At 34.2% G+C, this 27,008-nt stretch overlaps 5 protein-coding genes and 1 pseudogene across 8 annotated transcripts; 3 read left to right on the top strand and 3 right to left on the bottom strand.

Annotated features, from left to right (window-relative positions):
* Positions 1-7,158, top strand: part of LOC120204371 — a 28,102-nt pseudogene extending 20,944 nt beyond the window's left edge.
* On the top strand, positions 1,710-5,088 carry LOC120204370 (probable ADP-ribosylation factor GTPase-activating protein AGD9). 2 transcript variants are annotated; one of them, XM_039204465.1, is made up of 8 exons: positions 1,710-1,776; positions 1,857-1,971; positions 2,080-2,198; positions 3,051-3,483; positions 3,607-3,858; positions 4,307-4,429; positions 4,626-4,724; positions 4,878-5,088. In XM_039204465.1, exons 2-8 carry the CDS (start codon positions 1,900-1,902, stop codon positions 4,983-4,985), a joined length of 1,206 nt encoding a protein of 401 aa, XP_039060396.1. In that variant the 5' UTR covers positions 1,710-1,776; positions 1,857-1,899; the 3' UTR covers positions 4,986-5,088. The 2 variants fall into 2 exon arrangements, with proteins under 2 accessions (XP_039060396.1, XP_039060395.1); XM_039204464.1 differs by having other exon boundaries at positions 1,721-1,769; positions 1,850-1,971.
* Positions 2,668-25,997, top strand: LOC120204375. 2 transcript variants are annotated; one of them, XM_039204473.1, is made up of 6 exons: positions 2,668-2,685; positions 15,716-15,726; positions 24,488-24,576; positions 24,693-24,890; positions 25,135-25,350; positions 25,557-25,997. In XM_039204473.1, exons 3-6 carry the CDS (start codon positions 24,574-24,576, stop codon positions 25,782-25,784), a joined length of 645 nt encoding a protein of 214 aa, XP_039060404.1. In that variant the 5' UTR covers positions 2,668-2,685; positions 15,716-15,726; positions 24,488-24,573; the 3' UTR covers positions 25,785-25,997. The 2 variants fall into 2 exon arrangements, with proteins under 2 accessions (XP_039060404.1, XP_039060406.1); XM_039204475.1 differs by lacking the exons at positions 2,668-2,685; positions 15,716-15,726 and adding an exon at positions 24,409-24,426 and having other exon boundaries at positions 24,478-24,576.
* Positions 6,167-8,800, bottom strand: LOC120204369 (DNA-directed RNA polymerase I subunit rpa49-like). The gene is made up of 4 exons (XM_039204463.1): positions 8,251-8,800; positions 7,772-7,927; positions 6,821-7,135; positions 6,167-6,716 (listed from the first exon to the last, which is right to left on the bottom strand). Exons 1-4 carry the CDS (start codon positions 8,698-8,700, stop codon positions 6,303-6,305), a joined length of 1,335 nt encoding a protein of 444 aa, XP_039060394.1. The 5' UTR covers positions 8,701-8,800; the 3' UTR covers positions 6,167-6,302.
* Positions 11,555-12,760, bottom strand: LOC120204374 (glycine-rich cell wall structural protein 1.8-like). Of its 2 annotated transcripts, none has more exons than XM_039204472.1 (4): positions 12,410-12,760; positions 12,035-12,175; positions 11,940-11,950; positions 11,555-11,825 (listed from the first exon to the last, which is right to left on the bottom strand). In XM_039204472.1, exons 1-4 carry the CDS (start codon positions 12,741-12,743, stop codon positions 11,616-11,618), a joined length of 696 nt encoding a protein of 231 aa, XP_039060403.1. In that variant the 5' UTR covers positions 12,744-12,760; the 3' UTR covers positions 11,555-11,615. The 2 variants fall into 2 exon arrangements, with proteins under 2 accessions (XP_039060403.1, XP_039060402.1); XM_039204471.1 differs by having other exon boundaries at positions 12,035-12,238; positions 12,350-12,760.
* On the bottom strand, positions 19,106-20,028 carry LOC120204376 (putative gamma-glutamylcyclotransferase At3g02910). Its single transcript, XM_039204476.1, has one exon. It carries the CDS (start codon positions 19,972-19,974, stop codon positions 19,465-19,467), a length of 510 nt encoding a protein of 169 aa, XP_039060407.1. The 5' UTR covers positions 19,975-20,028; the 3' UTR covers positions 19,106-19,464.
* Positions 25,998-27,008: the final 1,011 nt, after the last annotated feature.

The raw sequence follows: 27,008 nt of genomic DNA on the forward strand, positions 1-27,008 counted from the left end.
CTGAATTTATTTGATGGGTTCATGATTGAGAAATTAAGTCCCTATGATAGAGTATTTTTAAACTTTCAATCAAGGCATAAATTATACAATATTTATATTTGATATATCAATGGTTAAACTACTTATTTGGTCACTCACCTATTATTTAGTTTCTATTTTGGTGATCTAACTATATATTTTTTAAATTAGACCTAATGTTACGTTTTGATCACGTAAAACTTAAAAAAAATGCTCAAATCAACATCCCAATTATTTTTTTTAGCGGAGTGACAAAATTTCAAAATAGAACGTTGGATATGATTTTGAAGAAATAATAGGATGAAAAAAAAACAGAAACTAAGTGATCAAATAGGTTGTTTATCCTGGATTTTAATATATCATATAAGTAACTTGCTTTTAATGATGATTTAAACATCTAATAAGGTCCCCTGACGCTTACTTCATTTGACTATCACCAAATGATAAAGATGATAATGTATAATATAGTCTACATGCGAAGTTTACTTCCTTAAGCCCAAAGCAATTATAAATGGAAACTGAGGGTAGTAGCTTTATAGGGTACTAGTTCATTGTATGGAGACCAACCCAAACCAAATAACCTTTTCAAGTACATCCAAGTTTGGATACTTTATTATTATTTGACATATCTCTAATATTTTTGGTGTTCAAATATAAAATCTCAAAAAATTACAATAATTTTTTTACTATTGAGATCGCTTTGGTTTGTACTCCAACTTTACTTTAGATAGTTGATAGTAGTAACCAGTAAAGCTTACATGACTTTAAGCGAATAAAGAAGCAGTATGAGAGAGACAAGGGTCAACTAAAAGTGGTGCACAAAATATGTGGGAGTTACTGCCGGCGATAAGGGCAAAATTTGTTACGTAATGTGTTGGAGAAAAATTCGCATATAAGATGTTGGAGAAATTATCTTTTCATAAAGTGTGAACGTTATAGTATATGTCGGAGAAATTCCTCACTAATGTTATGACGTGGTTTTTATAATAGATAAATTATAAATTTAATCACTAAACTTTATTCTATCTCTTATTTCATTCATTATGTTTTTCATTATTTTTAATTTAATCACTAAACTTTATGTATTGAATTTTTTGGTCACTCCCTTGTTAGCAACAAAAAAGCCACGTCATAACGTCGTTAGTGGAAAAACACTGAGTGACAAAAAAAAACTCAATGTATTAAGTTCAGTGAGAAAATTGAAAATATTTAAAGAAAATGAGTGAAATAGGAAAGAAAATAAAATTAGTTACCAAATTTGTAATTTATCCTATTATTATTATAATAAAGGGTCAATTATAAATTTATTAAGTAAACTTTAATCTCTCCTATTTCATTCATTGTACTTTAATTCTTTTCAATTTTGTCACTAAACTTAATACATTGAATTTATCTGGTCACTCGGTCGTTAAATAACTAACGTCATTAAAATGAGCTGTTATATAGATGCAAAATGACGTCTCTTTGGTAAAAAATTTATTTTTTTAAAAACCGTGTCATTTTTAATGCCGTTAACTATTTAAAAGCGGAGCGACTGGAATAGAAGAGAAGATAAAGTTCAGTGATCAAAAAACTCAATGTACTAAGTTTAGTGAGAAAAAAATCTAATAGTAAAAAAAAAAAAGGCTAAAATCGACATTACATTATAAAAAAACCAAAACCAAAACCAAAAATCCAATTGCGCATTCTAGGTTCAATTGGTAAGCCAGAGGAGGTGTTCGATAATCGATCCCACCCCTCTTCAGTATAGCGATTTCCCCTTCATTCTTCATAAACTCCATTTTAATGTATATATATATAAATATAAATATAAATATAAATAAAGATTACATTTTTCGTTCTGAAATTCGAAAATTTTGAAGAAAAAAAGGGAAAGCATCGATGGCGTCGTCCGATAACATGACCGACAAAAATGCTGTTTTCAGAAAGCTGAAAGCTAAATCAGAAAACAAGGTTTCCCCCCCTCTCTTTTAAAAAAAATAATTTTCCTTTATTTGTAGATCTGTTTCGGATCTGAAATTCCCTTTGTTGATCTTCGATTCTGTTTTGTTTTCCTGTTAGACGTGTTTCGATTGTAATGCGAAGAATCCAACATGGGCATCGGTAACTTACGGGATCTTTCTTTGCATCGATTGCTCTGCCGTTCATCGGAGTCTCGGAGTACACATCAGCTTTGTCAGGTTTTATTCTTATTGGTTGTTTTTTTAAATATGTTTTCGGATCTGGTTTTCGTGTTTTGTATTAATTAGTGATTCCTTTTATTTTTCAAGTTCTCAATTATACTATGCATAAAACTGATATTTCTAGTGTGGAAATTTGTGAATTGAATTATGGAAAACGTTTAATTGAGGAGATTACGTTCTGCAGTTTTGGGTTTCCTGAAATTCAATTGAAGGAATGAATTGATACGAAAAAATCTGCTTCTTCGTATTCTTTTTACGTGCTCCTAAATTATGAATTTTCACATGCATATATGTTTTGTGAAGCTGGAGAGAATCCTAAACTGAAATATTTTTCTGGGCTTTTGTTGTGTGTAGTAGTATGAGATTAAACTCACCTTTTGATTTATACACCCAAATGGTGTAAGCTGTTCCTGCATTAGCATTTGTTCTCCCTTTGATATAGATTTGAAATTTACTTTGAAAGGTACTCTCTCTCTCTCCCTCTTTTTTTTTTTTTTTGGGGGCGGGGGGTGGGGGCGGGGGAGGGTATAGAAGAAACCCTTTTGTAGAGATTAATCTTTATTAACTTAACCTGTCTATGAGTTTTTGTGGGTAAACAATGCAATGTGCGCATTACCTCCCTATTTCTTGTTGTCCGTGTTCTTTCCCTGGAGTCAAAGAGTGGCCTCTTTACTCGTCAACAAAAGTGTTTTTTTTTATAGATATTTGGTGTTTACAGTGAAACATATTTATTAGCGACGACATGAATATTTTGATGTCAATAGCATCATACCATGATAATCTGCTGCCTATATTCTCAAGTCTGTGTTTCTCTTTTTTTTCTCTGAAAAGCACGAATATTTTATGCAGGTCTACAAATTTAGATTCTTGGTCTCCTGAACAATTGAAAATGATGATCTATGGAGGAAACAACCGTGCTCAGGTTTTCTTTAAGCAGCATGGATGGTCTGATGGAGGCAAAATTGAGGCCAAATATACTTCAAGGGCTGCCGATTTATATAGGCAACTATTATCTAAAGAAGTTGCTAAGAGTATGGCAGAAGAGGCAGGTTTGCCTACATCCCCTGTTGCTTCTCAGTCACCTCAAGCACCCAGTGGACTTCTTCATAGCAAGATTGATGAATCTCCTAAAGAAAGCTCTTTAGGCGGGCAAGAAAAACCAGAGCTTCCTCCTCAACCGAAAGCTTCTCATAAAGTTGTTACCAGCACCATCAAGAAGCCTCTTGGTGCAAAAAGAACTGGAAAAACCGGAGGACTTGGTGCCAGAAAGCTTACTTCAAAGGTATACCGACCTCTTGAGCAATGGAATTACCACAGAATGATCACAAGGATACTTGATTAGAAAGGTCACTTATTTGGAGTTATTTTAAATACCCTGCTTCTTGATAACATAATTTTCTTGCAGCCAAGTGAAAATCTCTACGATCAAAAGCCTGAAGAACGAGTTGTCCCTGTTGCTTCCCCAGCTAATGACACTGCATACGGTGTTTCAACTTTTCCTTCTCGTTTTGAGTATGTAGAAAATAATCAATCTAGTGAGTTGAATTCTGGCGGCCCGCAAACTCTTGGCCATGTTGCTCCACCAAAGTCATCAAGCTTCTTTGCAGAATTTGGAATGGATAGTGGTTCTCAGAAGAAATCAAGCTCAAAAGTGCAAGTAAGTGAGGAGCTAAATTGTTTTTTGTATAAAAGGCTGGTTTGTTTGATGGGATTGTCTCCTTTTAGTCTTAGAACTTCTTACTTTATGATTCTTCTTATCACTCAAGATTAATTGAAAATCTATACTGCTAGAGAGTAGAGACTTTTTAACTTCATGAGGATATCTGACATGAAGAAATTGAACATGGTATATTATTTCGGTTATTCTTTTAGCTAGAGCCTAGAGTTAAACTTTCCCTTGAAAATTGAGTTTTGGTACATAGCCTTCAGTCTACTTGGATATGTAACTTTCACCTACCAAACCAAATAGACTTAGTTCCCATATTGGAGATGTCCATGTAGGAGTAATTATGGTTCGGCTTGGAAGGGATCAATCTTGGTTATTATTTCCACTTGTATCTTTTTCCTTTTGGTTTTGGTTTCTTATTGCTTCATTTTATTCTCAGGTTCAGGAAACTGATGAAGCTAGGAGAAAATTTTCTAATGCAAAATCTATTTCATCAGCCCAATATTTTGGTGATCATACCAGGGTAGACAATGATGCTCAAGTTACTTTGAAGAAATTCTCAGTACGTGCAGTAGCTATTGCTTTCTTGAAAGATAACATCCTTAGTTTTCTAGTTGACAGCTAATTTTTGGAATATGCTTTCTTTAATCATCTTTAACGAATATAGGGATAATTGGAAGTAGCTGGTAATCCATTTATCTGTTGACAACAGTGTAATTTGGTTTTCTGATATTTGATAGCTACTTTGGTTTTTGCAGGGTTCAACAGCCATCTCCAGTGCTGATCTATTCGGTCAGTCTGCTGATAGTTCTATTGACCTTGCTGCTAGTGATATCATCAACCGACTCTCTTTCCAGGTCTGCTTTGTATGTTGCATCTGTTATGCATCCCCTGAATTTTTATTAGTGCATATGCAATCTGGGAGTACACGTTTTCCTATTTTCTTGTTTCTCATCATTGAGTTTAGTTGATTTATTAGCACCATCATCATCATCAAATATTACTTGCAGGCACAACAAGATATATCAAACCTTAAGAACATGGCCGGAGAGACTGGAAAGAAACTGAGCTCATTGGCATCCACTCTCATGTCGGATCTGCAGGACAGAATCCTTTAATTAATGTTGAGCTTGAAAGACAAATATGAGTTTGGTATGTTACCAGCCTATATGTTTTGTGGTTAATGTAAAGCGAGTTAACCATAAAATATCTTTCACAGAAGAGAAGAAATAATATTTTAAAAGAAAAACCTTCCATGTTATGGCTGGTTGCTTTTGTTACTTGGCATACAACTAGCAGAGGTGTTTTGTTAGTGCAGTCCCCTCCTCAAACATTAATCGTATGTGTATGAGATGTAAACCAACCAAGGTTTGATGTGTGTATTAGGAAAGGTTTGTTGAAATTGGTATCTACATTGCTTTGTCATTTTCGAACTATGTAACTTACGGTTTCGCCATTTGTTCTTAAGTCATCTATTATTGGTATGATGTGATTGTTATGTTTTTTTTTTATTAATTTGGGGTAAGTACAAGGTATTATCTAATTAAAGATAATTCTCAATCATTTGACATTGAACGCTCACATCTCACATTCTCTATGCTTGAATATGAGACCTCAAGAAATAATAATAAGTTGAGACATTGCCCATTAGTAGGATAGCTTGACTAGACTCAAAAAGTATAAAGCTGAGTTTGATTAGACTCCAAATCTTACTAGTTTAAAATTATCAAGCTCGATTAATACTCGAAATTATAAATTAAAGCTCGACTTGACTTGAAAGTTCATGAGCTTAAAATTTTTAGACTCGACTCAAAATCAAGCTTGAAACTTAACTTGAGTTAGAAAAAATTTGAACTCGAAATAATTTTAGACGTAATTTGATTGAAGTTCAAACTCGAACTTGAATCTTAAGTACATGAAAATCTTATATTATATTTTAAAAAATAGCATACAAATGTTAATATTGTTAATAATTTAATTTAAAAATTAGAAAAACAATATATTATTTTTTTAGGCCGTTCATGAACTTTTCGAGTTAGGTATCATGTAATTTGTTTTAGTTCATTATGAACTTAAGTAAAGTTCAAGCTCGAGTCTAGTCCATTCGATTCGAGTGTCGATCAAAAGGGAAAAACTTTCCATTAGGGTATTAGGAAAACTTTCATTCAACAATGACCATATAAACATGAAAGTAAAATTCAGAAGTAAACCAGAAGGGAAAAAATAGAATGCTTATTCTAGGCTTGATGAGAATTTGATATAAATATCAAAACCCTTATCAATTACCAATCAACTTATAAATCATCCCATGCACCTTGGCTTCAAAAACCCTCTACCTCAAATAAAAAATATGGAAAACATCAATAAATCAAAATTTGTCATGGATTCATACTCACACTGCCAATTTGAAAACTCGCCGATCCATGCCGATCCATCTACTGCCTGCGCTTCTTCCTGAGATTCTCAGAAGGAAAATTTAGAGGCACGGGAAGAGTAGCATACAATACGCTGCTCTGATGCACGAGTTTGCACCCCAAGTTCAGAAAATGACGTCTCAAATCTACTTTACTGATTCTGAGGTCGTTCGCTATATCCGATGGGTCGGTTCGAAATCCGTCGACATGTAAAGTGAGCACCAAGACATAACTAATCAGAAGATCGATCTTCTCACTGGCCAGTATTTTTGAACCTGGATCAGTAAACATGTTCATAAATCTGTGGCGTATGATGCTCGGGATATTATGGTTCTTAGCAGAAGCAGTCTGCCCCATGGAGAACTGATCTCTGAACTTCACAAGATGAGTAATATACGAAAACACGCAAGACAGTTGCCACTTCTGTGTCTCGTCCTGCGGTTAAAGGCATCATTATAATATATCGTCGACCATCAAGAGCAACGAGTTCTTATGTGTGTGTGTTTTCAAAAAGTATATATTCCCTCAAATAGTCTTACCTGAGTGGCATCCAATTTTCGGATTCTGTTGCAAACAAAATGTGGATAGGCAGTGTTGGCTACTTTTTCGCCTGCTTCCACAAGCTTATAAATATCCCCAAGAAAATCCCAGTCTCCCTTGAGAATGATCTTGTCTAGAGGGTAAGCTTTTGGGGGAGTAGTAGCAGAAACATCGTGCGGAGGGATATTACGAGCAATAACCGCACTGGTGTTTGCCAAAGCATCCTTGTCGAAGGCCACTTCCCCGATCTTCTTCTCTAGAGCTTTTTGTGATTCAGGATCAGCTTCCTTCTTCAAATCAATAAAATCCTTCCTCTGCATTATACAAGAATCAGAAGTTATACATACAGCTGTTAAACCTTTTAATTGTACTAAAATAAGCTTAAAAACTCATCTGCCCCATTAACTACATCCAAGGATGACATGACAAAAACAACCAGAAAAATCATCACAATTTGGCGCTCCAAGGTTATGAAATTGAGCGACGAGAGTTGCTCTAACTGTCCACTTGCCAAAAGGCTTTTGGAGAACTTCTGGAATGTATCCTGTATAGTTGAACCGATAGTCGATAGAGAACATTGGCTTAAGTTTCATAGGGTTTGGTGGGATGAGACTCTTGCAGTCTTGCTTTTGCTGCTCTCTCGGGTGAAATTCGGTGATTAACCATTGCTCTTAGAAAGCATAACATCCTTGGACCAAGCATTAGCGAGGAGGCTAAAGGGTGTGACGGACTTATACTTGCTAATTTTTATTCTACGACTAGAGATGTAAAGACATGTAGGTTCACAAATAGTAATTTGTATTTAACCCTAAAAATAAACCAACAAAAGCTGATTGCATTACCACTTGAGCATCAAGATAAAAGAAACCTAATCAAACATATATGAATCTATAGTTACATGTAACACCACAATTCCACTTAAGGAACCGAGGTTCAAGAAAGAGCCAAACCTTCTTCCTATCCCTCTTTGTTCCATAAAGCGCAGTAAGCTCTCCTAGCTTGTCCAGCATGTCTTTTTTATCGGTGGTAAGTTCACTCTTTGCGGACATTGACGCATCTTCATTAGAAGTTTCCGAGGTTCTAACTCTTGGTTCCAATCTAAATATCTACAATAAAATCATACAAGCCAACAGATTAACCAAAACCACAAGAAACATCTTGTTCAATAGCATAATTAACACGATTTCCCTTACTTCTCCACACCTCTTTTCCCTTCCAATAACTAAAGGATTGATAAATAACACCACAAAAATCTCCATTATATAGCTAAAAAAATTAAGGTATAGACCTTCTACAATCAAAAGCAGAGCAAGTAAAACAATTCAAGTTTCCATTTTCAATCATCATCACATAAAAACAAAACAGAGAAAGCAAGAACATGAAGCAGCAGCAATAAGAACAATTTACTTCAATACACAGAAAATGTTACCTTATTCGTAGCGATAGGAATGATTTTGAGGGTCCCGGCTTCCTTATCAAGAACACCGAGTGAGTACCTGCAAACTTGTGCGGCAGCAGCCTCACCCGTGTAACTCGATCCCACAAAATCGACATTCGATCCACTAGGGCTAACTACAACCTGAAGCCTATTACTCTTTCTCTGAGCCATGTTTCTGAAAACTTTAACCTTGGGTTCGTTGGCTCCTCCTTCCTCTTGTTGGGTTTTGCAAGGATTATAACCAGATGGGAAATAGGCGAGTAAAGGTGGAATCTTGTTTGATTGCTCTTGGAAAAGTTGGATTTTGACTTGCAAATTCTCATGTTTTGTTCCGGGATTATGTTTTACTGATTCCAATGCCTCATTGAGACCCTCTTCAATGCTCCTCTTCTTGGACTTTTTTGTTCTTGATTGTGAGAGTGATTGTTCGTCAACCTCCATGGTGGTCGCCTAATAAGGAAACACCTCCTTATAATACCCACTGCGAGAGGTAATCGGAGAAGAGAAGAGTTCCGGCTATGGAGAGAGAATTAAGGACAGAGGAAGGTTCAAACAAACATGGGAGCAAGTGATCTCAGGGTTTATAAGGGTTGCACAATTTGGGTTTCGATGAGTGGAGAAAATAAGAAAAAAAAGCTTCAGGCCCAAAGTTCTTTTTGAAGAATAAATTTTAATTTTTTATCATTTAACTATAAAAAATATTATCAAACTAATTATTTTTGTTTTATCACAACTCGTTAAATATAGGTTTAATTAGTATATTTTATTTTGATGATAATCTTAAATATCTGTTCGAGTAAATATTTTTATCTTATCTTTTAAACGAATATCTTTTAATGTATCAAAATTACGATTTAATCATGTCAAATAAATTTAATCATAACTATTCATTTCTGGAGTCTTATCAAACAAATTTTTAGAACATATCGTGTCATCTTCCAACATTCATAACAATCGGAACATGACCATCAATTGAAAGACCTAATTATATTATAACATCTTCAAAATCGATTGTACATTCCCCACATGAAAAATGAAAGATAGTATCTCTGTCTTCGCATCTCTACAAGTATCAGAATCAGTGTTAGGTTTAACTTAAAACCTCCAATCAATCGAGATTTGTATAAAATATTAGCTTAATTTAAATACTCAATAATAGTAGCAAGAGTTATCATTTCACGTAGCGAATAAATGAACTGAAAATACTATTATTCTCTTATTTAATTTAAATAATTATATAAAATATTTACAAAATATATATTACATATAATAATTAATAAAGAAATTGTCAATAAAATTACTTTGCTAATCATCTATGATAAATAAGTTGAAATGCATGTCACATTTAATAGTTGTATTTCTATTTTTTTTACCGTAAATAGGAGTAATAAATAGAACAGACAATATAATAATTATACAAATAAAAAGTGAGAAGATATTAAATTTAATTTAAAAATATAAACATTTTGCTTCAAATACAATTTAACTTAATATATTTTTTTATCAGTTCTGTAACAAATATTTGTTAGGATTTTCGAATGGAGCAAATTGATTCTCTTTTTTCATTCTCTTTTACGATGATTTATTCCCTTCTTCATTTAAAAATGTCGTTTTTCATTCAGCAAATTGAGTTGAGAGAGTTATTCTTACCTCTATAGTACCCCGATCCGAATTCTCTTTCTTCATTCTCTTTTACGATGATTTATTCTTTTTTTCATTTAAAACGGTCAATTTTTTAGACTCTTCACTCAAATTAAAAGATATAAACGACATCTTGTAGTCATCGACAATAACATGTTAGTGATTGGAATTGGAAAGTTGCATTGAAACCTCAGAAGGCTAATTCATTAGTTTGGGACACTTGGTGGTATTCTATATCCACTCGAACGACCAATTCTATAAAACCAACCTAGTTATCATCAACTATCGTGGGTTCCGTCCATGGATTCGACCATTTCATTTCAGACAAACGATGGGAAAGAAAAACAGTATAAATGGAAAACAAGGGCATGTCCACAAATCCCTTTCTCCTTCCGATATGGGTCTTTTTATCAGACTTAGAGGACAACGTAAATACTCTCCGTCGCTGCCCAGGTTCAGCAGGCGTCTAAAGACCAAAGAATCAAAACTGGGGAACGACCTTACTTCCCCAGTCTCTGTAAACGTCCCTAAACATGTTGTCATAGTTATGGATGGCCTCAAGGAGTTCTCAACCCAGCTGCTCGAGTGGCTGCTCGAAAACATCAGTGCCTCCGGTCACATCGTCACCCTCTTGGGCTTCATGCCATGGCTGAACATCCCCCGTAAGCAAGCACTTTTTGAGATCGATCGGATTCGAGTGAAGTAGATCGAGTTTTATGGTTCGGGTACTAAGTTGATTTGAATGTTGCAGTGTCTTCGAAGACCTGGCAGGATGTATGGATGCTGGAGTTTGAGCACTTATCTTTACTAAGAGAAAGAAACGAGTGGGAGAATGATGCCAAATATCTGAAGCTGCAGGCAGTGCTTAACCTTTGCAGAGACCATGGGGTAATTGCATCTCAACTCCTTCGGTTTGATTTTCACAGTTTGGGGTAATCACTGCGATTCAACAGGTTACGTTACAAAAGGAAATCGTGGTGGGTTATCCTTTACCGTCGCTCGTCGTGGAAAGGATCATTGGCCATCGAGCAACTTGGGTAGTTTTCGACAAGTGAGTTTTGAGTACTCACGACGTTGTGTTCGATTCATTTGTTTTTGGTTATGTTGATTTTGCGAAATGCAGCGATCGGCATTTGAGAAAGAACAGGGTCTACTTTGCTAAGAAAATACCCTGCAACATGGTGATGATGAGTGAGGAAGGGGACATGGACATGATCAAAGGGCGTCCGATGATCGATAACAGAGAGAACACGCCGTGTGAGTCTCCGGCCTGTTTGGTGCCTACTCCATTGGTCATATGTTCTGAACCATTGAAACGAATCCTGGAGGAGCAAGAGGTGGAGAAATACGATGATGATTAGCTCATTCTTTAGCTACGTGTATTATGGCCCTATGGGCTATGGCTTTGTTTCAGCAATTTTTAGTAATAAAGCTCACTGTTCCATCGGCAGTGTAGGTAGCTTCATGTTGTAATGATAATTCCTCGTGCATCTAATTGTATTAGGTTAATAAAAATATAAATATAGATTGGTAATATGCATTTGAACGTTAAATCAGTTGTAGAAATTGAAAATCAAGTGATACAAACTTTTAACACAATTCATTCGGATCTTTAGCACTTTGGTTTTAGGGTAACAAATTACACTTACTTTTGTTTAATACCAGTGATAACAACATTCATACTCTTAGCACATTGTAATGCTGAGAATGTGCTCTCAAGGATAATAGCCACCCACTTCACCACCCCCAGCTCCACCACCACTTCCGTATCCTCCTGCATCTGCATGTGCACCTCCTGCACCATATGCATCGGCACCTCCACCACCAGCATGGCCGCCTGCACCCCCACCATAACCTCCTCCCGCTCCTTCTCCGCCCCCATATCCGCCTGCATGTGCCCCACCTGCACCATATGCTCCCCCACCCCCGCTTCCATCCCCAGTTTCACCTCCTCCGTAACCACCTGCACTTCCGGCTCCACCACCTGCACCTCCTCCACTTCCACCATATCCACCTGCACTTGCTCTTCCTCCGCCACTGCCACCACCACCTCCGTGTCCACCGGCTCCTCCATAACCGCCAGCACCGCCTCCACCTCCTGTCCCTGTCCCATATCCAGAAGATCCACCCGCACTAGCTCCACCACCACCATTTCCACCATGTCCACCGGCTCCTCCATACCCACCAGCACTGCCAGCTCCAGCTCCTTCACCACCTCCGCTCCCATATCCAGAAGCTCCACCTCCATATCCACCTGCACTGCCTCCACCACCACCTCCAACAACACCAACTTCTCCATATCCACCGGCTCCAGCCCCAGCTCCACCTCCTTCACCACCTCCAGCGCCATATCCAGAAGCTCCACCACCATATCCACCTGTACTAGCTCCTCCACCACCACCTCCACCTCCATGTCCACCGGCTCCTGCATACCCACCACCAGCTCCACCTCCACTACCATATCCCGAAGCTCCTCCGCCATATCCACCTGCAGCACCTCCACCACCACCTTTGCCACCACCACCCCCATATCCACCTGCTCCTCCATATCCTCCACCAGCTCCACCTCCTTCACCACCTCCACTTGCATATCCAGAAGCTCCACCTGCACTAACTTCACCACCACCACCTACATATCCAGAAACTCCTGATTCTCCTACATTTACATAGCCACTACCAACACCACCTCCTCCATGGAAGCCAACACCAAGGGTGCCACCACCTTGGGCAAAACCTGAGAGGCGAGATACTTCATCAAGAGTAAGGAGAGCTCTAGTAGCAGAACAAATGCCTACACCTAACAACACAAAGAAAACTGCACCAAATATCATGTTGATAGCCATTAGAACGTTTCAGATCAGCTTGGTTTAAAGTGCAAGTGAAGGTGGGTATATATAAGGATTGGTTTGGAGTCCGAAAGTGAAATACGCGTGTGTTACTGCTACATCGAAAGGGGTAGGAGCCACTACTAGCTTGCAAATGCAAAAGGAAACTTTGTGGTTAGCCCCACAAACAAGATGGTCAAGTCGGCAGTAAGACATAAGTCTAAACTCACACTAGTAGACCCAGTAGTGTGCTTTTCCTGGCGCCCAAACGAACATACTCTTCATTATCCTTCTGGCTTGATGGATGTCTGAGTCAGACCAATGGCTAGTATAGTACGATCAAGCCGATTTGATAGTGCCTGTTGCATACAAAATTAGTAGCAACTTGTTTATCTCAATTATCTGCTTGGATTCGCAGTAGTAATGTTCCTGCAAAGTGTAAGGAAAACAATTAATGCTTCTTCAATTATTAATGAAAACGAAATGAAGATTCAATAGCTTAATATAGATTCAAGTAAATAAATAGTTATGTGATGATTCATTATTGTTGTTAGAGATTATGGGTTCGAACACCAACGATTGAAAATGTGATTGAACATTCATTATCAAATGATTGAAATTGTAATTAGAACATATACTATTTTATAATCATCTTAACAAATGAATTTCATAATGCTATCATCTCATTGATATATTTGGAATGCTTATCTAATTTCTACAAAGACATGTGAAAGGAGGCAAGCTGACTGTGACCACATTCTATAAATTGGCCAATCCTGTTTTTGAGTCTAATCTAGAAAATCCAGCCAATTATTCTCAATTATTGAAGCTAAGTTTGGTGGAGAAAAAAATTAGCAAATTGAGTATAGTTATCACCTCTTCATTTATACAAATAAAGCAGAGAATAGTCGACCTCTTAAAAATTTCAAATTATCATATATTTAAATATTTTTTTATATATTTTATTAATAAGTTATTTTAGTCCCTTAGAATTTTATAAATTTATATCCTCCGAAAATTTTAAAAACCAGTAATTCCTAAAATAAATTTCTGCATACATCCACATATATATTCTATCACTGTGACATTCGGTGCTCTCCAACCAAGCACTAAACAAGGAATGCAACTTTAATTCTTTGTTATATAATCTTAACTAGGCTTGTGGATTTGATGCTATTATCCATCATATATTAAGCAAATCTTACTTACATTTTTTTCTTAAAAACCAAAATGAACAGAAACCAATTTATGTGACCCTCAAAGACAAAAAAAAAACCATGAAATTAACCCGAATGGACTTAAATATAATATAATATAATATAATTCAAATATAGTAATTAATATTACTACATTTTCAATTGAGTGCAATAACTATTTTGTATAGGTACATTTAAAAATAAGATATAATCTAGACCCATTAAGAAAAATTTAACCTTTAATCATCCTAAATATTCAATATATATATAATCATTTAATTGTTTCATTAACTTTATCTAAAATGATTCAAACAAATTACTAAAAATAAATCAAACAAGGACCACCCTAAATCATTTAAAAAATTTAAACCTAAATTGATGTCACCCAAAACTAAATTGCCAATGCTACACCATTAACTCATAGTGCTAAATTATACGATTTCATAACCATTTTGAGGTCTCTTCTGTACTCCATGTATACGATCAGGAGAATGTTGGGTTCAAGCAGGGATGCACCTACGCGAGGGCGGATGAGAGCGGTCGCCCCCTAACATAAAATCTTGGTTCCGAGTTAAGATTTTATCATATCGAACGATGATTTTCTTAAGCAAAATGAGTTAACAACTATCTGGAAGCCATTATCATCTGTTTGCACTTTCAGGTCTGAAAATTTTGCTTCGTTTCAAAGATTGCTGAACAAAACACAAACAAGAACGGCGCATGCATGAGAGTAGTGGGAAAGCACATGCAGTATAGCACCTCCAATAAGCTCATATCCCTCCATTAGTGGGTCCACTGCATCTCACTTTGCTTCGATAGTGGATCCTTTTTCTTTCCACCCCCATATTCTTCACAGTAACGGATGTACGTATTCTTCGGGATGGACAGCGGATATGTATTTATCTTAAAATTTAATTTTTTATATTAATTGTCTGTTTTATTGGTGGTATCCATTATAAATTTTTATTTGTATCCATATTGTACGAAAAATTTCTATTATTAGTACATACGTATACATTCTAAAAAAATATTTTTAGATCCGCTACTGACTCACGTATTTAATTATAGAAGACGACTCCCTTTTCCTTTGAATTGTATGTAGGTTTAGGTTTCTACTTGTAATTGCTCCATTCCTTGATAGGGTTATAAACAAGTCGAGTCGAGTACGAGTATTGTCGAGCTCGATTCGAATCGAAAACTTGTGAGCCTAAAATTTTTAAGTTCGACTCGAACTCGAAAATGAAAAAAAACCTTAAACTTATCTTAATTGAAGCTTCAAACTCAAACTCAAATTTGAACCTTAAATACATAAAAATCTTATACTCGCAAGTTTTTCAAGTCAAACATCAAGTAACTCGTTTATGCTCGTTAAGAATTCGAGTCGAACTTAAATTTGATTTGAATCCATTCAAATAGAATATTTATCAAGCTTTGACTAAATTAATCTCAAATATCTTACGATTTGTATCATTTCACTTACAACCCTACTCCTTGATTTTTTTTGTGAGAAGGTGAGATTACCCTTTACAATCGACGGATTTAATTCAAAACCCCTCATGTGATCTGCCGGCCTAGCCCTTTGCAATGGGTTAATTGGACCCTAGGTCCCCAAATTGTGATCAATATTCTAAATTAATATTTGAATTGAATTTTTAAAACATCAAAATCATACAATTAATTTTCTTTTTTCTTTTAATCGAAAGAGAACTAACATATTACATCTAGAGTCCTAAGTATTATGGGTGAGCAAAATTCGACTCGATACGAAATTTCGATTTCTTCGACTCGGTTCGACTAAAAAAAACTCCACTCAAATCAAACATGTGAATCAAACATTAATATAGATTGAATCTAACTTATTAAATAAAAAATTTAATAATCATCTAAAATCTATTTCCTATATATCATATTTAAGAGACTGTACAACAATAACATATATTTATAAGGGTAAACTACTACAGATATCAATGAAATTTGTTCTTTGACTCATTTCTATCATTGAACTTTTATTTTTATCAATCACAACATTGAATTTTAGTTTTACACTCGATTAGTCACTCCATCGTTAAGTCAGTGACAGAATGATGACATGACTAAGACTAACTATTGTTGATGTGGTCCGCTACACCAAAACACCATCGTTTAAGTGATAACTATTGATTCCCAAAACAACGTCGTTTTAAGCATTAAACATTATGGGTGTGTCAATTTTCCGTTGAACTTCTAAGCAATTTACATTTTTGGTATTGCACTTTTCGAATACCACCGAAAACCAATCATTGTCCGCCACCAATCATATTTCACGGCAAGATTGATATTAAAACATTCGTATTTCACTCATCTTTATTCTCCTATGATTGGTTTTCTATGAAACTCACAATCGATGATCCATTTAAAAATTTGATGTATTAATACTCTAACATTTTTCAATGGATTGTTCGATGAGACTAGCTTTGATGTATGTTGTTCGTTTGTCAAAATAAAACTTATCATCATTCAAATTTTCAAACAAACACTCTAAATACATAAATATAGTAAAGCCTCCAAACATCTAAAAAATAATAGATTTTTTGTTTAATTTCGTTGATTTTGAGTTATTTCATGAAAAAAAAATAATCTTATGAGAAGAACGAGTAGTAAAATGCAAACGTTTTGGAACTGATTTTTTTCCATTTTTATGCTACGTTTGTTCTTCTACTTTTATGGTACAGTTTTATCTATCATTATAATACTTTGGTATTTCGTGTTGTATTCAAAAGGACGTATCTTCATATCAAAAAAGATCATTAGTCTCATAGAGTTAGGTCTTGTTTTGTGACAATTTGTTGTCAATGCATTCGAAATTATTTACGGAGTAGTATATCAAATTAATTCTTTTAATCTCGAAATTTTTATTAATATCGTATCTAGACTTAAATGAAAACGTAAAAATTATTAATAGTCGTTAGGTTACCACGAAGGACGCTACTCGTCCTCGAGGGGGAAAATGAAAAGAAAAGGGATGTAGCTGGGTTTCTACACAAATACCCACCCCACATCCGGTGGTTGAAATGATTACCTATTGAAGGCACCGAAAAAAGCCATCACCTTTGGTTGTATACAATTGGACCATTTGGAATACTTTTATATTTTATTGAGATTCATGTAAGGGCATTAAAATACAACCTAAAAATAATAACAATTGTTAGTATTATTTAAGAATTGATATAAGATTTTATATTAAAATAAAAAAATTATAATATTTAAAAATAAATAATATATGGTTTCATTGGTCAAATACTTAATCACGTGGCTACATCATCATCAAGATGTGTTGAAACTGGACTTTCGGAGATTCATGTTTGAAGGCATTATTTTTTTTAGCAAGTGAGTATAGGTGGACACATGTAATCTTTGTTGAATCGGGCTCAATACTAGTAGTCAACAAGATGTCTCGACAGGAGGATGACTTGTGCACGTTGGGTTATCATCTTTGAGAAGCTCGTAGGGTATTGGATGCTAATTCACATTACAAAGTGTGTTTTGTTACTAGAGTTTATAATATTATGTAACATACTTTGACTAAGTGGACTCTCCATTTTAGAAATACCTTGTATTTTAACTTAATTTATTCCGAGATTATTAAGTCTATTGTATTCAATAATTATTCTTCTAATAATACAAAATCCTATAACACTCGTTTTGGAAATGGCCAGTTTCAAGATTTGTTTGTAAAACAAATAAATTATCATGTGAGACTAACATTGGGACACAAATGAGTATAATAGTTATCCAACAACCCATTTCCATTTATTTTATATAATAGGAAAACAATTTCGTATATTCGGTTGAGCTTTTAAATTTAAATAATTTGTTTTCATAATACTTTAATTAACTTTTTTATTTTTTATCTAAAAATCATAAATCCATTAATCAAAACAAGAATATATCAAAAATTTACTAAATGGAATCAGTTCACCACGTCATTTGTGATCCTCATTAATAATATTTGTCCATCTCTTTTTTTTCAAGGTGAATATTCGTCTTTTTCTTATGTGTAAATAAGGAGTATGTACTTATTTAAAAATTATTTTAAAATTGATAAATTTAATTCACTAAAACCCTAAACCACATAATAAATCGAGTCCATACAATAATTTCTCGGACAAGTTGATGAGAGATGAATTAACTAAAATTCGAGCTAGCAGGGTTACTCCATACACTCAATCCTATCGTTTATGACTCATCAAAAGAATATTTTAAAACTATATCTAAACTATACTTTTAGTACCTAAATTATTAGTTTTGATACGTTTTAGTAACTAAATTTTCAACTTTTTTAAAATCATATCTAAAGTTTATTTGTTTGTTTCATTTTAGTACATTGCCTTTAAAAACTTTAGCTTTTGTTTCATTTTAGTATCTCCATTCAAAATTTAACATTAAATTTTGAAAAAAAAATGAAAGTTTATGTACTAAAACAGGCCAAAACTGGTAGTTTAGGTGCTAAATATGTCAAGATTTTAATAGTGAGTAATAAATGAAATGCAAACTAAACGTTAGATATAGTTTTGAAAAAAATTTAAAATTTTGGTACTAAAATAGATCAAAATTGCTAATTTAAGTACTAAATACATAGTTTACTCATTAGATTCAAAACAAGATTCGATAAATTAATAGTTTGCATGTAATAAGGCCACTCTCGCCGATGAATGAATTATCGTATCAATTATAGGAAAATTTTAGTCAAGACAACATCTCTCTAATTACAAATGGTTGACAAGAATAAATGAATCACGACGATAATAAGTGCCTAACCATTTCTGATTTAAATGAAAAATGACAGTCAATAAAAAAAACAACCGTTTGTCGGTATCAATTTTTTTTGTCTCTGTGAGAAACTAGAAGGGAGAAGAATGATGAACAAAGGTTTTGATCCTTCTCTTGATCTTAATCGAGAGACTATGTGACTATTGATACTAGTTTCATGCATAGAATCATTATGACTATTTGTATATTAACATGATAAGTGAAGAGAGAAGAATAATCAATATGACTACGTGAAAAATCAACAATTAACAATATAAATGAGATGTAGGGGTAATAGATTCGTTGGTATGTCATGTGAACCAATACTTCAAGAAGATGGGTACATATATATGTATTGATACTAAAGATTTTTTTTAAATAAGATAGACATAAATAAAATTTCAAGGTGAATACTATTAATAAAATAAACAACAACATAGAATGTAAATTTTAAAGTGTACATACGCTCACTATAGCGTCTTATAGAGTATACATGCATCAGACTGATCATGTCGAAAGATTGCGACTTCTAGAAGGATAAGACTGTGAAGGCTCCACGTCCTCGTTTGGGCGGTATGTTAGAAGATAATCTTTATGGTTCCCCAGAGGTTCTAAGACAGAGAAGAGATTGGAGATTCGATACTTTTGGATCCTCCGAAGATTTTAATTACAGCCGGGAGAGAAGCATTCTCACATAAAACCAAACTGTTTCACTAATCATACAATCATTCGATTCAAAAGAAAACCAAACACAATCAGTCATTACTGGCAAGAAACGAAGTAATATCACCAAGAAAATCAAACCCATGATCCTCCATCCTAACGTACCCTTTTCCCTCTTCTTCTCCAAACTCGATCAAACCCACTTTCCCTTTCCTCTCCCAAAGCCTCTCCCCGAAGCTCCTATGAGCGAAATACGCCTCCGCCCCAACCAAAACGCCTTCTTCGTCTCCTTCTCTACACACTTGAATCGGCAACCTCTCGTAATGCCCGATGCCGGTCCCCTCGAGCTGATCGAGTCGGACAAGTCCAGTGGCCGAAACAGAGTATAACTCGCCCTTGACTCGGTGGCCATGGCTGGGGAGGTTGATGAGGTAGGGGATGCCGTGTGGGCCTGTGACGAGCGGGTGGGGTTGGTGGGTGAAGTGAGGACCCAAAAAGACGGCTTCTTTTTGGTGGATGAGATGTTGGGTTAGGTGGAGGTTTCCGTGGCCTTGTTTCAGTGTCCCGTAGGTGAAGATGAGGACTTGTTCGGCTTCGGCCATGGCAATTGGCGATGAAGAAGAGATCTAGCTGATTATGAGCAAAAGCCAAAAGGCACAATGTAAGGTAATAAACAAGGGGTCTGGGATTTATTGACATTTGGATTCGTTGCCATAAAATCATAAGTGCCCAAGCCATGGCTTCGAAACGAGCTGGGACCCAAAAATGCATAAGTTAGGCTCAAGTAAATTTAGAGTTCTTGTGTATAATAGTCACACTGATGTTATTGTATCCACTTAATTGCATAATAATAACGTATCTAAACTTAAATAACGAAACAAATTGCATGACATTATCTATTCAAATTAAATATCCAATAAAGTGGATACCTGGATTTTTTAACAAATTTAGCGTAGATAGAAAAGATGAAATTAGAATAAAATAAAAGGAAAATTACGTGAATAGTCACTAATGTTTTAGTAAATGTTCGTTTTCACCATTGATATTTTAAAAGTCACAAATCGATCACCAATATTATCATTTGTTACAAAATGATCACTAACATTATCGTTTGTTACAAAATGGTCACTAACATTATCGTTTGTTACAAAATGATCACTCGAAACGTGGCACGTTACCAACGGTTTGACTCTTCTTCTCATCCTCCTCTCTTTGAATCCGTTATGGAAGATAGCTCAAGAACTCTGAAGAGCCACACCATCATGAGAAGATCAATATACACTTTCCTTCAAGACTATCATTATTTCACCACAACCGATGTTGTCCTCGCTTTCCCGTATGCACTTTCCATCCTCCTTTCCCAATTTTTCGTCCTCCATTCCCCTTTCTTCCCGGCTATCCACAACCACCTGAAAGTTGTTTTCATGGCTGCTGAGTTCCCGTCGTCGTCCAACTTCTTCAATGTCCTCAGTCTCAAGATTTCCCAGACCTTTTCTTCAATATTCGCTGTCCCTTTCACCCTTTCCTTCTTTATATTATCCAAAGCCTCCATTATCTTTACAATGTCCTCTTCAATTTCATCTCTTTACAATCTCATGTTTTCCACTTTCGTATGCAATTTCTTTCTACTCTTGGCTGCAAATTCAACAGCTTTCTCCCTTTTGTTCTTCGAGTACCATTTTATTAATGGATTCGGGTTCTCTTTGTCTCCCAATTGGCTCACCTTCATGTCGGTTGTCGTGTTGTTGTATATTCGATGATTCTAGTAAATGTGATTGTGATTTGTAACTTGGCTTTGGTTTCTTCTGGAATGGAGAATTCAGGTTGTTGTGAGGGCTTATGGTTATCGTAGGGAAGGTGATTATGGTGTGTTTTTGTTGGCTTTGGAAGAGATTTTAATTGCTAATATGTACTTCGTTTTTGTTGTTCTTTATACTGTTGTAAGTTGCATGTTCTCCAAGAGCTGCAAAACTGGGTGCTTGGTGGATCATCCACAAGGAAGATACTGTTACAAGATTAAGATTGAGATTTTTGCAGAGATAGATGGGAAAGCGTTTGTGAAGAAGAAGAAAATGAATCAAACAGTTGGTCAAATATGCTGAGTCAATTGGTTTAACATGACATGTCAGCATTTCGTTACTGCAGTAACGATTCGTTAACGGCTGTTAGTGACGAGTGACTATTTTGTAACAAACGATAACGTTAATGACCGATTTGTGACTTTTCAAACATAAGTGACAAAAATGAACAATTACCCAAACAATAGTGACTATTGACGTAGTTTACCCTAAAATAAATTGAGTTAGGAATGTCTTATGATGGATCTACGCAAAATCTAATATAAAATCTAATATGGATTAAATGGTTAATAAATCATATACTAATAATTATTTTTAAAAAATAGAATGAAAAAAAAGCAAATTGCCAATTTGGTAGTTTAGGTTGGCATTTGAAAGTGATTATTCATTAATTAGGCCTTCCATCAACTAATTGGCAGCCTTAAATTAACTCCAATACTATTACCTAACAATGATTGATGGGATCGCTTAGTCATTTTACCTAAATCTTCACATTATTCAAGCACGATTTACATGCCAATCTTTTTAGTAAATTTGTCCTTAGTTTACTACCCTTCCAAAATCCCAATAAAAAAAACTCTTTTTTTTTCTAATTAATCTAAAATAAATACACAACAATATATGTTTAAAGATAACTTTCAACCTTTTGACATTGAACGATCACACTCTTGACATCTATAATACCCGAACTCTTAACCTCAAGAATAATAACAATCTTTTTATCACGAAAATCACTTGGTTCATACCCATTTCTTAAATTATCTTTGTATCCTCACTAGTGTGAGTCACAAAAAATGATTATCAACAATCTACGATATGATAAAATAATTTTTTTTAATTGTATCTTAATTAACATCATAACGAAAATTTCTTGATTAACATCAAGTATTGAATTTATTTTATATGAAAATGAGATAATATATGTTCAATTTTTTTTAATTATTTAATAATGAACGTTTATATTTTTATATAGACGATTCTCAAAACAAAAAATCTTAAATGATAACGATAAATCTTTTAATTACCAAATCAATTGATTCGTATAAGTATTGAATTTAAATGTGCAACAACTCTATTTGAGTGCATGGTTTTGCCGACCAAAACCGAAGTCCACGTTGTTAGGGCCGGCCTTGATATCAACATGTCTCATCCCTATTCTAAACTATTACTACTTAAGTGCCCAAGCCCTAGTAAATTAGGTTTTCTATTTAAACTTTTATTTTTATTAAAATATTAATAAATATTCAATCAACTGAATTAGTGATGTTAATTCTTTCCTTTATGTAGCATTTTGTTCTACTATAATCAATAAAATTAGATTGGCTTAAGTATATAAAAGGTGTTTAATCTATACTCGCTTTTTTAGTTTAGTGTTTAACGTTTGTTTCGTTCTAACTTAATGTTTAACATTTTGTTCCGTTACTTAAAATGAATTAAATCATGACGGACCGTTAAAAATACCATATGAGATATTAAAGATTTAGATTATTTTATGTTTCGTTTTGATGGTCGAGTCACAATAACTTCAGATTATTTTTGAGTTTTAATCACTTAAGTTCAGCTCACATCTTTTACTTGTTTCGATCATTTTATTTTATTTTTTTATTTAAATCCATTTAAATTCAATAGTTTTACGTTCAGTTCAAAATTACAAGTTTATTTACTTTAAAATTCCATTTATACATATTAGAAAAATATCTTACAATCATGTTAGAATATTTATTATATATTTTTATAAGTTAAATTAAAAAATTATATCTAAAAATAAATCAAGTTACATGAGTGGTTAAAAGAAATATCGTTCTTCCTATAAATTAAGATTCAAATAATTATTTATGCAAGATATGTATATATGGCCAATATAGGTGGCAAACAGGTCATTCGGATCGGGTTTGGGTCGGGTCATTCCGGGTCTAGATTATATTTGGTTTAATTTTATTCAGGTCGGATCGGGTTTGGTTCGAATTTAGTTCAGGTGTATGGTAAATCAGGTCAGGTCAGGTCAATTTTCGAGTCGGGTGACTATCATATTGGTTATTTTTCGGTTTATACCAATATCGATTTGGTTTATTTTTGGGTCGGATTAATATTGAATCAATTAAGTTTCGGGTCGGGTCAATATTAGATTGGTTGATTTTCGATTTTGGTCAACTTTTGGATCAAGTAAATTCAAATTGAATTGATTATTAGTCTAATCAAATATATATATATATATATATAGCAATCGATATATTATTGTAAAAATATGTATTCTTGTTTGTTAATCTTATCATTTAAGTTTAACTCAATTATAAGTCTAATTAAGTATACATAGATTTTCGGTTCGAGTTGTTTTCGATTCGGGTCAAATTGGACATGAGTCCATATTGGGTCAGCTAAATTTTGGATCGGGTATGGTTTGGGTTTCGAATCAAATTTGATTATCATGTTCGAGTTAATATCGAGTATTGAGTCTAGTAAATCAGTTAGGATAATCGGATTCGAGTCAAGTTTACCCAATCTAATTGTAAGTAATTAAGAAAAATATTAGTATAATTACTCTCAATTAATAAAAAAAATATTTGATGTTAATTCACTATTGAAAATAGATTCATATCCATCCTCTCATCACATGAAAATGAAAAGAAGAGAAGAGAGAGAATCAGAAGCACACAGCCCAATATGATTATAAAAAAACACCATTGAAATGAATTGAATCTATAGAAAAATGTTGGCCATCAATAATGGTTGTCTATTAACACATAAAATAATCATATTGCTTTATATAATATATACATAAAATGATAAGACCAAAGAGTGAATGAAAATGAAAGAAGGAGGAATTTTGCCGACGCTCACTTCCTTGAACTTCAACACATCTCTCAACGACGAACCTCAGCTTCGGACATAGGTTCGGGTGTGGACTTTGTATAGATAAGAACGACCTCTCTGACGTCCCTTCTCCCTTTTCATTCTCTCTCTCTCGCTCTCGCTCTCGCTCTCTATATCTCCTCTGTTTTTGTTTCTCTCTCTAGAATCTCACTTGAGAAGAACGAAAAGAGTATTGTTTCTTTGAGTTTCAAGCTGACGATCGAAAATCAAGGATCCACTATCCGTGAAATCAAGCCGAAGAACAGAAGAATCATGGTATTATTGATTCTCCTGGAGAAAGAAACATTCCTTTTTCATGGTTTTTTTATATGGGTATTCATTGGAAATGTGTGTTGATGGAATGATGATGTTTAACGTGTTTTTTTTTATAGGGAGCTGGTGGACCTGATGAAGAAGACAACAGGTGGCCGCCATGGCTGAAACCGTTGTTGAGAGAGCAATTCTTCATTCAATGCAAGCTTCATATCGATTCTCACAAGAGCGAATGTAATATGTATTGCTTAGATTGTATGAATGGCTCCCTCTGTTCTTGCTGTCTGGCTTATCACAGGCATCATCGTTATATTCAGGTGATCGGCCATTGTTTGAATTTAGTAATTTACCCCCTTTTTTCCATTTGAAATTTTTTATATTTCCTTTTATGGAACGAAGGGAATCCCGTTATTTCATTCCATTTCTGGGTTTCTGCTTTCCGTTTCTGGGCTTCTGTTCAATTTTCTTTTCCTACACATTTTCTCGGCATCCAAGCAGGCATTGACTCAATCTCCAAACCCATTTTCTCATCTGCTAATGCAATTTACTCTGGTTTAACAGATAAGGAGATCATCGTACCATGATGTAATAAGAGTATCGGAGATACAAAGGTACCTGGACATATCTGGAGTTCAAACGTATGTAATAAACAGTGCTAAGGTTGTCTTCCTCAACGAAAGGCCTCAACCAAGGCCTGGAAAAGGTGTCATCAACACTTGTGAGGTCTGTGTTCGAAGCCTTGTGGATTCCTTCCGCTTCTGCTCTCTTGGTTGCAAGGTAAATGGTGCTGTTTGGTAGCCGAGAAACTGTAGGATCTTTGAAAGTTTAAGGGGGTCAAATTATGATCTTGTTCTTTCAACAAATATCAAATTTTAGATTTAGTCCCTATACTTTTAATTTGATCCTCTGATCACAATAGAGGGACTAAAATCATAGTTCGACAATTTTTGTGTATTGCTGAAGTATGTAAGACTGAAATGCAGATAGTTGGGGCATCAAAGAATTTCCAGAAGAAGAAGAGGCAAATGGAAATGGAATCTGACTCTGAGGATTCATACAGCAGCAGTAGCCATGGGAAGTCTAACAAGAACCAAGTGAGAAGCTTTAGTCCTTCAACACCCCCTCCGACTTCGGTTAATTACAGAAGTACCAAACGTAGAAAGGGTATACCCCACCGAGCCCCAATGGGAGGACTAATCATACAATATTAGCCTTAAATTATAGGGACACACACACACATATATATATATACACACTTTTTTCTTTCTTTTACATTATAGGTTTTTCGTAAGATAAAAGTAGGGGCTTTTGTTTGCTTGCTTTTTCTTGGTTGGGGATAGGGAAATGGATAAAATATGTAAATGTTACCTTGTTATTTAGGATGAAGTGTTTATAAATAAAATGATTGTACTTTGCATGTTGTATGATTGCTTTTTAAATTGTTTTTTTTCCTTTTTGACATGAAACCCTAATAAACATTTCATTTTAAAGAAATAAGGTTGATTTTTTATAATTTTGATGATTATAAAATAGTATTTTTTTATAAATATTTTTAGTGATTAATAATATTTTACAGAGGTGGTTATTTAAAGTCAAAATCTTAAAACATTGTACTATTTTATTTAACTATTAACTCAATGTGTTTGAATTTCTTATTAAATTTGTTTTGCTATGTGATGAAAAAGAAAATAAAAGACTTAAGGGTCATCTTTGTCTCTGTAATAGACTTAATTGATCACTTTTGCTCATATCATATTTTCACATCAATTTAACCTTCAAAATTATTTAATTGCATCATTCTATACTTATTTATAACTTAAAACCTTAAATTGTAAACTCTAAGTTAGAGTTTAAGGTTTAAGCTTTATGGTTTAGAGGTTATGGGGTATGATTTAGGGTTTAGAGTTTATAATTTAGGGATTTAAGTAGAGGTAGAGTATAAAATGATGCAATTAAGTAATTTCGAGGGTTAAATTTATTTAAAAATACGATAAAAACGAAAATGATAAATTAAATCTATTATATAAGATAAAAGTTACCCTTTTAAGAATATAAAAAGATTAGTGTAGCTAAAATGTAAATAAAATAAGGTGGCAGGTCCTACAAGATAAAAATAAAATTGATTTTATCTATCGGTGGCCCCATATATGCAATTGGTGTGTGGCACGTGTGAGATATGAGTTTATTTTTTGATTATTTGATACTAAATATCCAAGTACTTACGATTTCTAGGGCTTAAACATGAGACCTTTATGAATCATTCCTTTAACAATCGAGATAATTTGATTTATGTTAATTTCATAAATTTGTTTCCATTAGTTAGAATATTTTATAACATAATTATTAATATTTGATTAATTAATTGATTAATATATGTTAAACAAATTTTATTATAAAATAATTCAAAAGGTGTAATAACATATAAAAAGGGGTAA

The sequence above is a fragment of the Hibiscus syriacus genome, unplaced genomic scaffold (assembly GCF_006381635.1).
Source record: "Hibiscus syriacus cultivar Baekdansim isolate YM2019G1 unplaced genomic scaffold, ASM638163v2 tig00010865_pilon, whole genome shotgun sequence".
Classification (NCBI taxonomy): domain Eukaryota; kingdom Viridiplantae; phylum Streptophyta; class Magnoliopsida; order Malvales; family Malvaceae; genus Hibiscus; species Hibiscus syriacus.